Source organism: Atheta coriaria, unplaced genomic scaffold (assembly GCF_025399875.1).
Source record: "Atheta coriaria isolate IRGN ID8LTWV9N9 unplaced genomic scaffold, Caltech_Dcor_3.1 hic_scaffold_1_pilon, whole genome shotgun sequence".
In the NCBI taxonomy this organism is placed as follows: Eukaryota; Metazoa; Arthropoda; class Insecta; order Coleoptera; family Staphylinidae; genus Dalotia; species Dalotia coriaria.
In genome coordinates, this window is record NW_027045443.1 from 4,480,035 (window position 1) to 4,496,291 (window position 16,257).

At 38.5% G+C, this 16,257-nt stretch overlaps 1 protein-coding gene and 1 long non-coding RNA gene across 3 annotated transcripts in view; one reads left to right on the forward strand and one right to left on the reverse strand.

Annotated features, from left to right (window-relative positions):
- LOC135793722 (uncharacterized) overlaps positions 1 to 5,970 on the forward strand; it is a 71,430-nt gene extending 65,460 nt beyond the window's left edge. For both annotated transcript variants that reach the window (XM_065304791.1, XM_065304800.1), the window contains exons 3-6: positions 4,499 to 4,672; positions 4,733 to 4,993; positions 5,063 to 5,351; positions 5,425 to 5,970. In XM_065304791.1, the coding sequence (XP_065160863.1) occupies positions 4,499 to 4,672; positions 4,733 to 4,993; positions 5,063 to 5,351; positions 5,425 to 5,857 (1,157 nt within the window). In that variant the 3' untranslated portion in view covers positions 5,858 to 5,970. The remainder of the gene's footprint in view (positions 1 to 4,498; positions 4,673 to 4,732; positions 4,994 to 5,062; positions 5,352 to 5,424) is intronic.
- An 89-nt stretch (positions 5,971 to 6,059) lies between these two features.
- On the reverse strand, positions 6,060 to 6,696 carry LOC135793174 (uncharacterized). The gene is made up of 2 exons (XR_010548550.1): positions 6,540 to 6,696; positions 6,060 to 6,484 (listed from the first exon to the last, which is right to left on the reverse strand). It is a non-coding gene; the product is annotated as an uncharacterized lncRNA (long non-coding RNA).
- Positions 6,697 to 16,257: the final 9,561 nt, after the last annotated feature.

Consider the following 16,257-nt stretch of genomic DNA (forward strand, 5'->3'; position numbering starts at 1 on the left):
GAACAAAGAGTAAATTAACGGAAATTCTTTATTGTTTTTGTGCTTCCCGCCGTCTTCGCCGGGTGACAGGCGCAGAGGGGCGGCGGCGACGGTCGCGCTTCATTTGTTATCCGCGCAGTTACTCAAAGCACTCGACTGGCATTTGTCATTATCCGTGCGTCTGTCTTCGGTATTTTTTTAGCTCGTTTGGCTCGCATTTTTTTCTCTGCTCGTCTGTCTAGCGCGCTACGACACGATCGTTTTCGCTGCGAGCTTTATTTATTAAATGTGCGGCGTTTGTTTGGCGGATTCGATGCAAATATTTGACCTCGTTCTTCCGTCCCGGAGAAATAAAATAGAATTTAATTAGGACATTCCATATTTCAGCCGGAATAGTGCAACGTTGGCGAAAACTTTTCGTCGATCCGGCAATTGCAAGTTGCTTTAATATTATCTCATCTAATCAAACGCGCCGCGCTGCATTGCCATGAATAAATTAAATGTCCGTTTGAAGCCGAGCCGCAAAATCAACATTCAACTTTGGGCCGGCTTTTGGAACAACGAAAGCGAAAACTAATAATCGGCTCTGGGCGCGATTTTCCGCGAAAATATCAATCCTGCTCTGTTTGTTGGAATGCAATATGTATTGTTTAACGTGCCCGAAAAAGAATTTGAGCAAACATCTGCCCAAAACAAGACAAAATTGCGTCGTTTGTTCCTCCGACTTAAATTTTCATTTCTCATTGTTGCCCCAGATATTCAAATAAGAATTTGCGGCGAGAAGAAAATGCACAGCCATCAAAAGACCGAAGAGCAAAAAGCACATTCGAACGAATGAAGCAAGAAATTGCATGCATATTTATGTTATTTTTAAATTTCCTTTGTTCTGCGCTTTGTCAGGAGATCAGGATTTTATTCCCATCCGCTCGCTTGTCAGTTTAGAGTCTGCTGGATTTCGGAAAGAACTTTAAATCTTGCGTTTAATGAAATTTATATAACCAAATCTACTTGCGTTTAACCCACGAAAAAAAAATTGTTACTCCATAACCGAATACGGATTTATGGAGCTTAAGCTACAAAATGCTTTATTGTATAACACGAGAAGAAACAGGACTATAACAAATTGTTTTTCAACTTCCGATTTTGAAAAAAAACACACACAATTTTTAAATGAATTAATGGTTTGATGTAAAGTTAAACCTTTCTCGTCATAAATTTCCGCACGGTGTAAACTGTAAATTACACGCTTCTTCCTTTACTCTTCAATCTCGACGCGAATTCAATGCGCCAGTTGTAAATTATGATGTTGCATCGCATTAGAAATGCGCGCAACAACTCTGTTGCGTCGCTCCGGCGGGAAAAGCCAAAATAGAGCTGAATAGAAAATAGATTATCCGCGCGCGGCGGTCGGGCCGCCATCATATTTCATTATTATCGCCGCTCGCCGACGCTCTGAGCAAACAATTCGTTAACAGTTTGCACTTTACACTTTGGCATTATTAGGACGTCACACGTGACGGCGCGTTGTCATCGCGGGCGGCAAATTAAAGCGCCGCCACGCAGGATGGCATCCATTCAACGCTCCACCGCGGAACATCAGAATGTCGCGAAATTAGAGCCGGCTGGACGCTGCCAGCATTAGGATCTGGATATAGTCGCAGCCGGAATGAATGAATTTCTATAAAATAAAGGCTGCGTGTTATGACAGTTTAATGTGCAGAGACGACGGCCGACCGCGGACACGCAATTCGAAAAGGTCACGGCGAATTCCTTCTTTATTCATGGCGTAATCTAACCACGGACGTTTCTATTACACGTTGTACATCAATGCCCGGGACTCCACGCGATTGTGCCGACGGGTTATTATTATAAATGCTAATTCGGAACAACATTGAGACAGATAACGCACAACACAACATTGTCTACACTTTAACCCTGAAAGATAAATGCTAATTTATAACATGCCAAAGCCAGGCGACCGTTTTTCTTTGCGTGGATATTTCATAAAAACATAGCAATTTAATAAAAAAATAGCGACGCAATCCATAAATAAAAACAAAACCAATGCTCTGTGTGCCAGCTGGTGAAGAATAAGAACACACCACACAGGAAAAAATCGGCGAGTAACCAGAGAAAGCTCAAAAGAGCGAATGAATGATCGATGACTGACATATAGAATCGGATTTGTTGGATTTCACGGATTTCTGTTTAGTTTTTTCGCCGGTGCGCACCGTTTCATCTTTTCATCTTTACATGTTTTGCCGTATTTTCAATATTTCGCTGGATTTACAGATTTGCCATTTACGGATGTTCTTACGTGTATATTTTTCTTTCCTCCTTCGTACGGTGACGACTTGCGGACGCTGAAACAAAACAAAGCGCGCCGTTTCGCAACATCTGCGAGGTGATTTCTCATACTTTGATTAATACAATCTTGTATAGCCCTTTATCCTGTCAAAAGTTTCCCGCATCTGATTTTAATATATAATTAAAATGTTACTACACCGAGCGCAAAAAAAGGCACAAGCAATTCTAATTAATTTTTGAAACTTTACGCTCAATTTCGTCCGATCTTGGAAACTTTTCTTCCACCGCCTAAAGGATTAAGTGAAACAGCCGACATAACGTTGGTTGTTAATGATAAATGAAACGTCTGCGAGGATGTCACAATGAAAGTCGTTGCGCCTTTACTCCCTGCCATCTTTTCAATCAAGTAAACCATTATCCGGTAACACTCGCCGCTCTTGTTCCGGCTGCGCTGTGCTTTAGCTTTAATTATTGTTGCGCTCGCTATAATCGTAATGAGAGTCGTCAGAGTGATAATAATTAATTACCACGTGTTTACAAACCGAGCGATAGCATCAAAATGCCTATAGCCTAGTTAAAAATTGACTAAACGTCTTTAGCATGAAGACATGATTGCGCAATTAAATCAACATACCAATATTACAAATGCTTTCAACAAAACATCAATTCCTCGGGAATGATGTTGATAATCGTAAAATATAACGGGTTATAAATGAATACTAGGCTGTTAAGTTTTGACGGCGGTTCAACACTATCTCGGCGTAAAACATTTCCGTCTCGGCCTGTAAAACGTCGAAACGACCGACTTAAAGCGCCAACTAATGGACAAAATGTAAAGATACGCCGCTTTCCAAGATCGGTCACGATATGCCGCCGTCCTGCGCCGTTCAATCTGCGTTGACGGGCTGGTGTCTCCGCAGCATCCGAATAAGAAGATTTCCCAGCGGGACGAAGACCGCCGCAGCCGGCCCGCCACGCAAGCGGCAGTCGAGTAATTGGAAGCAAATGAGCCCGATTAATTTTCATACCTCGTCTAATTAGCAATTAACAAAGAAGCGCGCCGTGTCGCGGCTTTCATAACACGCTTTTTGCGAATGCCATTTCGCAGCGACAATCTGTTTAACGAGATTCGGAGACAAATCTGACTGCAATTCAAGGCAAAATTCAACTCAATCAAAGTTTTAAAAGTTGTAGGGCAAGCGGGACGAATCAGCGAATGCTAACGGCGTAGATATATTTTGTTTATCTATCACAATAGGTAACAATTCGTGCGGCGTGCGCACGGCACTCAAGAGTTAAATATAAATAATAGATGCGTCGAACGAGCGGGCCGGTTTGCCAACCGGGGAACAAGCAGGAAACTAAAAATTAATTCATGCGAAGCACGTATTTTATTGCGCGCAACTTTGTTCAACAAATTAAACATTCTGCGAGGGGCCGGTAAAGTTTCCTCGGTGCTGGATGTTTTACGCCCTTCTTATGCATCTTGTTTATTCTTTTAATGTATCTAGTTAGTACTTTATTTGCCAATTTAGTGTCCCATTGTGGCTGTTTGCTGCTCATGCGGTCTCCTTGTGCGCGCACACTGTTTGATTGTTGCACTTGTGTCGCATTGCGCATTCTGCAATAAAACCGCAAATCGAATTGAGCAAAACTACATCTTTGTAATGAAAGTTGATTACAAAAACGGCTGCAATTGTTTACTTGTTGCAATTGCGAAAAATATCATTTAACTGTCTAGACGATGTTGAGAATTTTGTTCTCACTCTGCGGGGCCAAGGGAGTTATTTCATACACTTAATATGCAATGGACTATTTCTGCAAGACAATTTAAATAATTCTCACATGAGTGCGTTATGCATCCGCTCCTTGAGTACGAATATTCTTAAAGGAGCGGAACGGTAACGTTAGGAAGAAAATTCAATCTGGGCCCTTTCTGTCTCACAAGCGGAAAGCGTCCATGATTTTATCAACACTGGAGATCAAAGAGCTTTCCAATATTTTCCAATAAACGAGACGTATCATTGTATCATTGAACAATAACACGCCGTTTTGTTCTCAAGTTTTTGTTTGCTTTGATTGCTTTAAACCCAACTAAATTATTCAATAGATTTCGTTAATTTCGTTAATTGGTAGGGCAATTAGTCGCCGCGCCAAGTCTGGCGCAAACGTTTCACATTGTGCGAGTCATTAATAAGTACAATTGTTTCAGAACGCCTAAACGTCCTGTACGAGAAGAACTGGACGAAGCTGGTCACCGAGCAGTTGAAACGCTTTGAGAGGGCCGTGGTCGAATCGGGTAGGACGAGTGCATCGACAGTTGCAGGAACACAGTGGACCTTTGGTGGAGCTCTTCTGTATTCCCTCACGCTCTTAACTACTATAGGTTTGTTTATTTTTTGTATATGAGGTTTTTCGTTTTGTAAGTGGGTTTATTAATTTTTAGGGTATGGCAGACTTTCTCCGCGCACTGCATTGGGGAAAATTGCAGCAATATTCTATGCACTCATCGGCGTACCGTTGATGCTGGTCCTGCTGTCGGCACTCGGTTCACTGCTTGCCGGCGGCTGCCGCCGCGTTTATTCGAAACTATGCTGCAAACACAAAGTGCCAAAGTCGTCACATTCCCACTCGGTGGTTGGCTATCACAAAGCAAGCACGGGAGCAATGTCGACTTACAATCACACCTGCAAGAGTCACCACGACGGTGTGTATGATTGTAGTGTGGTTTTATGAGCCAAAATTTCGTGAGTTTGTAATATATTCCTGTCTTTAGACTGCGCTGCGATACAGATAACGTCCTCCCAGAACAATTGCCACAACAACAAGCACATGATGGAATACCAGGATCATCTGGAGCCGCCAAAGAAAACAATTCTAGCGACGGTGCGCACTTCACATGCTCGTGGCCGATGCAGACAAATGCAGGTGCGACAGATGCTTGCTGATCCACAACTCTGCCCCACGCATTCCACCCACTCAACCCCAACTCGAAACGCCATCGGGTTTCTCACCGGAACGGCGGACATCGAAGAAGATGAAGAAGATAATGAGCAGGAGCACGGGTAATAATGGTTTCTAAGCAGTTTAAGCGTTGTTTAGTTATGTGCCAGTCTTCAATCTGTTTTTAATCTATAGAATGTGCGCACATGATACTCCATCGAGGGTGCCGCTCATCTGCCGGCAGCAGGAGGCGGCAGACTCGCTGGGGTCGCCGGCGCCGCGTTCGCTCTCATCTGCGACTCTTCGGCGCGCACCGACAGTGCCTGCGACGCTCGTGCTGCTCATCTTCGCGGGCTACGTGTGTTTGGGTGCATTCGTCTTCGCCGCGACCAGCGGTTGGACGTTTCTAGACGCAGCCTATTTTTGCTTCATAGCGCTCACCACCATTGGGCTGGGCGATCGCCTACCTCAAAACCCCGAGATGAACGCGCAGTTGCAGCTGTACGCATGCTGTGCGTACCTCTTCCTTGGTCTTGTCGTCGTCGCTATGTGCTTCAGTCTGGTGCACGACGAACTGGCTGCCCGATGTCGGCAGTTTGCTGTAAACGTGCGCCTCGTGAAGAAGTAAACTAACTAAAACTATCAAAAATATCGAATTGTCTTATCTGATAAACTGTGAATAAATAAATGCGCCACCGGCGAGCAATTCGTCGCTTTTGTGGTAATAACTATGACGTGGAATTCGTTAAACCTATTTATTTCGATCTGCCAATTTATTTCAGTTCCAACTTCAAACTATATTACTAATAAACTAGAATAAACAAGTGATGTTTGTTTTGTTGTTTATTAAATGGGACTTTTTTAAGCTGTACAATGTAGTAAGTTGCAACAAAAATATGAATCTGTGTCATTTTTATGTTTGAATTGCACAACTTTAATCCGCACCTGCAGCAATAATTCCTTGTGTGCTTTTGTAAACCATTCCTGGCATTTTCAATTGAACCAAAACAATAACATACGTTATAGTAAGATTAGATAACATAAAAATCATCTCGTGATTGATGTCAAAATATCCCCAGGCTGTGAAACGCGGACTTCTATTACCCGCCTGTTGGGCAAATATGAACAGCTTTTGTTTCATGAGGACGTTACTGCAATTGTCGTAACGTTCGAGGACATTATACGCTAAGCTGGTGGTGCGTTTACCTTCATTACCCAAACGCTCACATAAATATGCTTGCACTGATCCCATACTCTGAAATTAATAAAGGTTTCTCGGTTGTACACCACTTACTACTTACAATACTTACGCAAACATAAGCTGCCCAAGCAAACAACATGACGGTTATGTTCTCAGACGCCTTTCTATCCAGCAGGAAATTCAAAACTGCTAGAAGGTTAACCAATTCGTATAACTTGACCAACAAACTTTCAAATCCAAATACATCATTGTACATATCTACCAGATTGTTTAGTAAATTATGTTCAGTGATAATTCTCGACACCTGCTGAGGTTGCGCAGGCAGCACATCTAAAAATCCTTCTAAATTTTTATTCATTTTTATCCATCTGCAGGTTAACAAAACAATCAGAAAGAATTTCGTTGAGTACATAAAGCTGATACATTGCGATGTGTACATATCGATTACGATCGGTAATAATTGCCAGTTAATTTCTGCATCCATCATTAAATGATACCCATTTAATGTTAGTAGTACTAGAAAGAATTTAATATTATAAAGTAATGTCAATAAAGTGTACTTTTTTAGTGGTATTTTTGTATCAAGTAGAATCTCTGTGATGCTAGTTAACTTATCAGCACGATTCGTGTTATTGAATACCATCCAGGATGTAATCGTCAGGTACATCACCCAATCACATACGATCTTGAATTCGCCTCTGTAGTAACCCGTGCGATTCTGAATGAAATAAGTTGAGATCGAAACTGCTACAGTAAAACTAATGAAAGCAAATGCTGCTTTTGATTTGTTTGGTGTGAATTTGTGCGTTTTTTCGTTATAGTTCGGTAGTAAACCGAAGTAATATAGACATTTCTTAAAGATAAACAAACTGTCTACCATTTTGTCTAAACAGAAGTAAACAAGTTTAGTTGTAAATGATGTCAAGACGATGACTGCAGAAGTTGTAATGCGTTGACGCATTAAAATGAATTTTATTAGGAGTACTTGAATTATTGAATTGTTTGTTTTCCTTAACTTGGTAATATCTGTTTTTCATTAGTCGAAGTAGATCATTAGGGTTGATGTGTTTTTATTAATATAATTTAATATCATTATTATTACATGTATATGCTTAATCCTAAGTGTGACTTGTGTTTTGTTCTTCATTTGTCGGGCCTTGAATGTCCACAAGAACGTGTTTTGCATGTGCCGCTTATCAGTGTTTGTGTATAAACATAGTGTTTTATCGCATGCTGCGCTCGCGCTACAGCGTACAGGCTGCGGACGCTTCAGTCTCTTGTTGTCCACGCACTGTTCGTCACCTTGCTTTCATTTCATTTCAATAAATTTCATTAAATCTTATCGGTAATCGACGACGCCTAATGACTTTCGACGTGTAAAGTGCTAACGATAGTTTGTGCGTGAAATGATTATAAAAGTCGTGTCTTCATTTGTGCGTGTGTAGTCCGTTTATTGCAGCCTGTAGTTTGTTTGTAGTAGTGAGTGCACACATCGTCTTAACTGACGAGTTGCGGGTCCGGTGAGATCACGCAATTTTGTACCTCACCTTGTGTTTTATCAGTTTGTTTGTTTACATCCGCCAATCTCTTTGCCGTGTGAACACGAGAACTTAAGTGTTATATTCATGCAGTCGCGCCTTGTCATTCGACTTTTCTGGGAGACAGAGACAGTCGATTACAGTTCGCGAATCTGTGCGGTGCTTCTCGCGAGTCGCAATGACGAAGTGTTAATTCGGTAAATCGCGCTGTTTTCAATTCAGATATTGCTGCCATTTAATATTGGTGTTGGTGACTAAACACCTTCTGTTATCGCGTTGAACCAGCTCCATGCTGCTGCGCTAGCGTCCGAATGTTTCAGTCCGTTCTTACCTACACGCGGCTCGACACCTTTTTCCTTCAATTCAGTTTAAAGAATTGCATTCCATTTTATATTCTGGTATAAATATCGACGTAAACATCGGCACTTATTAACAAGAAGCGTGTTTAATATTTTGTTAACAATAGTTTGTGCGTGAGGCGATTATAAAAGGCTCAATACACTGGTAAGTTTGTAAATATTAGTACATCTCTTATGACAACATACATCTGATAGAGAATTTTTCAATCTTCTATAAGTGGTTGTGGCTGCTATCTCTTTTAGTTTGGAAGATATTCGCTAGCAAAAATCATCGATAAAAATTTTCTCTTATGGTTTAAAATTTCGTCTCTCAGATTTTTGCCTTAACTATCCTATCTTATAGAGAATAATCCGTAGATTAAGACGCTGCTAGATTTTTCAATCTTCTATAAGTGGTTGTGGCTGCTATCTCTTTTAGTTTACGAGATATTCGCGATTGAATAAAATTGGCAAAATTTGATAAATGTCGCTTTTAGCACTTTTAGTCGAGTTTTTCGACCTTTTACTGTAAGAAATATAATTATTTTATTTTTTTATCTGATAGAGAATTTTCCAAACTTTCATAATCAACAATTCGTTGGTAGCTATCGCTTTTAGTTAACGAGATATTAATTATCAAAAATCGTCGAAAAAAAGTATCAAGCACCCCCCCTTGGCAATTTTTTCTTAAGAATAAAAATTTCATCTCTCAGATTTCCGTTTTAACTATCCTATCTGATAGAGAATAATCCGTAGATTAAGACGCTGCGATCAGATCCTATTTATCTCTTTTAGTTTACGAGATATTCGCGATTGAATAAAATTGGCAAAATTTGATAAATGTCGCTTTTTAGCACTTTTAGTCGAGTTTTTCGACCTTTTACTGTAAGAAATATAATTATTTTATTTTTTTATCTGATAGAGAATTTTCCAAACTTTCATAATCAACAATTCGTTGGTAGCTATCGCTTTTAGTTAACGAGATATTAATTATCAAAAATCGTCGAAAAAAAGTATCAAGCACCCCCTTGGCAATTTTTTCTTAAGAATAAAAATTTCATCTCTCAGATTTCCGTTTTAACTATCCTATCTGATAGAGAATAGTCCGTAGATTAAGACGCTGCGATCAGATCCTATTTATCTCTTTTAGTTTACAAGATATTCGCGATTGAATAAAATTGGCAAAATTTGATAAATGTCGCTTTTTAGCACTTTTAGTCGCGTTTTTCGACCTTTTACTGTAAGAAATATAATTATTTTATTTTTTTATCTGATAGAGAATTTTCCAAACTTTCATAATCAACAATTTGTTGGTAGCTATCGCTTTTAGTTTACGAGATATTAATTATCAAAAGTCGTCGAAAAAAAGTATCAAGCACCCCCCCTTGGCAATTTTTTCTTAAGAATAAAAATTTCATCTCTCAGATTTCCGTTTTATCTATCCTATCTGATAGAGAATAGTCCGTAGATTAAGACGCTGCGATCAGATCCTATTTATCTCTTTTAGTTTACGAGATATTCGCGATTGAATAAAATTGGCAAAATTTGATAAATGTCGCTTTTTAGCACTTTTAGTCGCGTTTTCGACCTTTTACTGTAAGAAATATAATTATTTTATTTTTTTATCTGATAGAGAATTTTCCAAACTTTCATAATCAACAATTCGTTGGTAGCTATCGCTTTTAGTTAACGAGATATTAATTATCAAAAATCGTCGAAAAAAAGTATCAAGCACCCCCCCTTGGCAATTTTTTCTTAAGAATAAAAATTTCATCTCTCAGATTTCCGTTTTAACTATCCTATCTGATAGAGAATAGTCCGTAGATTAAGACGCTGCGATCAGATCCTATTTATCTCTTTTAGTTTACGAGATATTCGCGATTGAATAAAATTGGCAAAATTTGATAAATGTCGCTTTTTAGCACTTTTAGTCGCGTTTTTCGACCTTTTACTGTAAGAAATATAATTATTTTATTTTTTTATCTGATAGAGAATTTTCTAAACTTTCATAATCAACAATTCGTTGGTAGCTATCGCTTTTAGTTAACGAGATATTAATTATCAAAAATCGTCGAAAAAAAGTATCAAGCACCCCCCCTTGGCAATTTTTTCTTAAGAATAAAAATTTCATCTCTCAGATTTCCGTTTTAACTATCCTATCTGATAGAGAATAGTCCGTAGATTAAGACGCTGCGATCAGATCCTATTTATCTCTTTTAGTTTACGAGATATTCGCGATTGAATAAAATTGGCAAAATTTGATAAATGTCGCTTTTTAGCACTTTTAGCCGCGTTTTCGACCTTTTACTGTAAAAATATAATTATTTTATTTTTTATCTGATAGAGAATTTTCCAAACTGTCATAATCAACAATTCGTTGGTAGCTATCACTTTTGGTTTAAGAGATATTATCTAAAATCGTCGATAAAAATTATCAACGATTGTTATGCTAGGAATTGTGCTTTTTAATAACACGCGAACGCGGTGTCAGACTAAGTTCGGAATAATTTTTCCAGATGCAGAATTTAATTCTGTATCTCTCTGTATTAAAATTTATTGCAGGAAAATTCCGTAACGCGAGTTATATTGATAGTTGTGTGTATATGCAGTAGTACTCGTTGTGCTATGAATTGTAGTATTTTTTTATTAACACGCGAACGCGGTGTCACAATAAGTTCGGAATAATTTTTCCAGATTTAAAATTTGATTCTGTATCTCTCTGTATTGAAATTTATTGCGAGAAAATTCCGTAACGCGAGTTATATTGGTAGTTGTGTGTATACATACTAGTACTCGTTGTGCTAAGAATTGTAGTTTTTAGCATAGCACGCGAACGCGCTGTGTTAATATTCACGTAGTCGACCACGCTTACTTTGCCGTCGGCCGTCGGTTCGGTCATGTTTTCGAGGATCACGTAAACATTTTTAATCGAATTGCATTATTAAATTTATAATTTCTTGTTGAAATAAAATCTTAAACGGTGAATAGTTTTTTGTGTTTGCAATCTTAGTATATCTTAATATTTACAAAGAAATAGTTATTTTTATCGTCTTTAAGTATTGTGTTGCTACGCCCCGTCGCTTGCCGTCTGTTGATTTAGATTTTTCCGCCGGATATTCTATTAATTCACAATATATTAAATTGTAAGTGTTTTATTTTTGTAGCACCTTTTTGCTATTCTATTTAATTTCCGCGCGATTTAGGCGGCTCACTAACTTCGGCGCGGTGTTTAGAGATGCGGAATTAAATTCTCCATCGGGTGCTATTTGGCACCATACAAGGGCAGCGGTCGAAGTGACTCGTATTCAGGGCACCGTACAAGGGCAGCGGTAAAAGTGACTCGTATTCAGGGCACCGTACGAGGGTAGCGGTAGAAATGACTCGTATTCAGGGCACCGTACGAGGGTAGCGGTAGAAGTGACTCGTATTCCGGGCGCCGTTCATTTGCAGCGGTAGAAGTGACTCGTATTCAGGGCACCGTACAAGGGCAGCGGTAGAAGTGACTCGTACTCAGGGCACCGTACGAGGGCAGCGGTAGAAGTGACTCGGGTTCAGGGCACAGTACGTGGATGAATATCTAGCTGACTCCCATTTGCACATTTTTTCTTATGAATTAAAATGTCATCTCTTAGATATGCATTTTATTACCTTATATTATAGAGAATTTTTCGCAGATTAAGAATTTGAAATCTGTTCGTATACATCTCTTTTAGTTTACAAGATATATGCAATTAAAAAATTGGACTAAAACGAAAAATTTCACTTTTTAGTCACGTTTGTGGACTTTTACCCCACAGAATAAAATTCATTTAATGCCGTTGGCATTTTTAATAGCGGAAGAGTTCTAAACATTAAATGCATTTCAGTTTTGTTTTAGTCAGTTCTTACCTGCACGCGGTTAGGCACTTTTCGTTCTTTCATAAATATCATCACTTAATAACAATAGACGTGTTTAGTGTTTGTCTGACGATGATTTGTGTGTAAAACGATCAAAAACTTGTATCTTTATTTGTGCGTTAGTTGTCCGTCGGTTATTTGATTTTTCGATGCTGAGTATTGGTATTAGAAATATGTATACAGTTGTTAATTTCAAGTACCTATAATTAGCGTCTGCCCTGGGCAGGATTTCACGGGTGCTTAAGAACGTTGACTTGCTCGCAATGATCGGATCATTGTGGGTCAAAATGCCACTTGCAATGCAGGACCATTATCTGACAGACCTGACAAGTGTGAAGCATAGTGCGAGATCTTATATTCGTGTTCTTTTGTTTCAGTACTTCCTTTGATTACCTGCAACATTGGTAAGTTTGTAAATATTTCAAAACATTTTTCTATCTTTAACCGTATGTAACGAGAATACCGTAATAACTCAAAATTGTTGCAAGCCCTCGGATGCGTTTTCAGTCTCTCTACAAAATGTCTGGTATTATTCCTTTGTATTTTTAATTCTGAAATCGCATTGACAATTATATATTGCTCATAAATTTATTGTTTGTAAAACGAAATTTCAATGTCCTTTGCCTATGCCTGTGCGATGCCGTCGGACGGCACTTTGCCTATTTCGTTCTCAAGTTAGAGAACGCGTCGCAAAGAAAATCTTGATTTTTCTTATAAATTATAATTTCATCTCTTAAATTTCCAATTGAACTAACTTTTTCATATAGAGTTTTCTGTAGATTAAGACACTGCGATTCGTTCCTTACTATCTCCTTTAGTTTACGTAATATTCGGAATTGAAATAAATCTTCAAAAATTGAAAAATTGCATTTTGAGCACATTCAGTCGCGGTTTGAGATCCCATTAAATAAAATTATTTTAAATTTCCGTCTGATTGAAAATTTTCTAATCTTCCATAATCTATAATTTCCTAGTTGCTACCTCTTTTAGTTTAGGGATTGTCCATTAATCACGTGAGGCATGAAGGGGGGGGGAGGGGTTTGTTAAAAATCACGAAAAATCACCAGGGGAGGGGAGTGAGTAAGATATCACGTGTATTTATTTTTCGTCAAACGCACGATTTCTAAAGAGAAAAATTTTATTATTCTTTGTTGGGATTAAAATACACGTGATGATGGGGGTGGGGGGTGGGGGTAATCTTAAACCTCACGACGTATCACCAAGGGGAGGGGGGGTCCAAAAAATGAAAAAAAAAGATCACGTGATTAATGGACAGCCCCTTAGAAGATATTCACTGCCCATTTTTTCTTATGAATTAAAATGTTATGTCTTAAATTAAACTAATTTGTTCTTTTCATATGCCGAGAAATATTGAAAGTAAAAGTTTATGTGTATTTTAACATTGTGAATTTTTAGTTTCGTCTTCTCAACTACGTGTTTATCATTACGTTTAGGTATAAACAACTTTTTTTGTTCGACTGATGCGTGATATCGCTGCATGCCTGCCTTGTACCCGGCTACGCGCAGCGCACACGGCAGTTGTTTCACCGCGTCGTCCGCGAGCGTGTCTCTCTAATCGCCACGCGTTTTGAGATTTTAATTGGATTAATCGTCGCGTATTCTTTCGGCCATTGGCAAAATGTTCGCAATAGGCATGTGTGCCTGTTTTGTTTAATGATTTATGGCGGTTAGAGTCTTCTTATGTGAGAAATAAGTGCCCGTTAATCCCTGTGCGATTTTTCAGTTGATAGAATATATTGCAGGATAGAAAATCTCCTCATCAATGCACAGGTGGGTGGATAATTAAAATTTTTCGCGGAAAGTTAGGGCGGTTTAACATAAATTGATTATTCAATAACATGCTTCATTTAATTATTACAAGCACGGTTTTTATCTGAGGATTATTAAAATAACAATATTCATGTGGTCGACCATGCTTACTTTGCCGTTGGCCGTCGGTTCGGTCATGTTTTCGAGGATCACGAAAACATTTTTAATCGAATTGCATCATTAAATTAATAGTTTCTTGTTGAAATAAAATCTTAAACGGTGATTAGTTTTTCATTTTCGCAATCTCAGTATATCTTAATATTTACAAAGAAATAGTTATTTTTATCGTCTTTAACCACTGTCTTGCTACGCGCCGTCGCTTGCCGTCTGTTGATTTAGATGTTTTCCGCTGGATATTCTATCAATTTATGATGATGCTTCACCCGTCGGTTACCTTATACAGTTGATGCTACCATCAATTAATAAATATATATTCACAATATATTAAAATGTAAGTGTTTTATTTTTGTAGCACCCTTTTGCTCAATTTTTCGATGTTTTTATATTAAAATATTGTTGTTATTTTGTAAATTTCTCTCCTCATATTGTGAATATTGACTCCATTTGTAGTTTCTAAAATTTTCTTTTTGTAACACCCTGTATATTAGTTTTCCTAACAGCACGTAGAAAATCACCTTTAGTTGTGAGTTTTGAGTGTTCTCTGTTTTGAACATGCAATTTTCTTTCTAGGACACCCTGTATATATATTTTCCTGTGCGTCCGTGAAAATTTTGATTTAGCTGTCGTTTTTAGTATTTCCCCGTTTGCACCTTGAAATTTTTTCTATATTAGTTTCCATTTTCAATCACCTAGAAAATTGGCTATTTACTAATATAATTATTCCGGTATAACTTTATGCGCGGCTGTGCAGGTCGTAAGTCCTGTTTCAATATGGCGACATGTATTCTGTTGACTTGTAAAATATAAACTTGTATTCTATTGTTAATAAATAAATAGTAAGATATATAGACTTCTTTGATTTGTATACCCCTTCTATCATTTCAGGAACAGGTCTCTAAGAGAGTTCCTCTCTCAGGGATGATCCCCACTATAAAATTGTTAAGGTGTCCTGTATGATTTGTGTTCTCCATCTTTCATTTCAGCTACAGGTCAGAACATGTAAGAATATTTTTAAGTGTCCCTCTCTTGAGGCGACTTAAAACTTAAAAATATTTTACAAGTCCTTAAAAGGATGTCCTTATAAGGAGTTCCTCTCTCTGGGGTGATCCCCACCATAAAAATTGTTGATATGCCTGATAATTTCGGGGATGAAGCGCAGAGACATCGTAGCTGTAGGATGGGCCGGGAGCAATGGACGCATCGAAGCAGTGGGCGATCGACCAGAGCGCCAGAGGCGCTCTGGGAGATCGACCTGTGACTGTCTTAAAACGACACGTGCCAAAAAATTTAAAAATTCCGTCACCCCTATTCTCTTTTCTTCCTGTACTCTCTCTTCTCACTTCTCCTATTCTCTCCTGCTGCTCTCTCGACTTACTACTCCTTCTTTTTCTCTTCTCTTATTTTGCTCTGTTCTCCGTTTCTCCACTTACTTTCTGTACTTCTCTTATTGCCTTCGCTTGTATTGCAATTTCACTTATATTTCATTTGAGTTTACATATGCAACCCAAATTTCACCTGTTATTTTTATATTTGAGAAAAATGCCGTCTATACCTGAGATTCGATCCGAGTGTACTAGCATGCTAGCAGGTGCACGTAACCACTCGACCACCGAGTGTTTTTATTATCAATATTTGATTCTTCTATTTATATTTTTACTTTATTCAACTTTTTAAAAACAACAACACAACATAAGCAACAGTTGTGCTGTGTACGCTCCACACACATTAGATGCATGATATGCCTGTAACTACAACTAAAACTGAAAACGACAACGTAAACATCAGGATTAAATGTGAACGAGATATTATAAATAAATTATCCTTTATTGAGTTAACCATAAAACCCCACAAAGTGGAATTGATGTTACCACTCATTGCAGTACTTTTGTCCTGGCAACCATTCCACACGAGCTAACGAATTAACAATTGAACCATTTCGACTAATAAATCCAATTGGAATCCGTAGCCCAACGGAGGAAACCCGACGACCATCGGCTACTGGCATATACACGCGCACGTGGTGAACTCTCTTAATTCTGGAGTCGATCCGCGATAAATCATTTAGTCAGTAGTCGATGACCAAACGATTCGAATGTTTACAGCG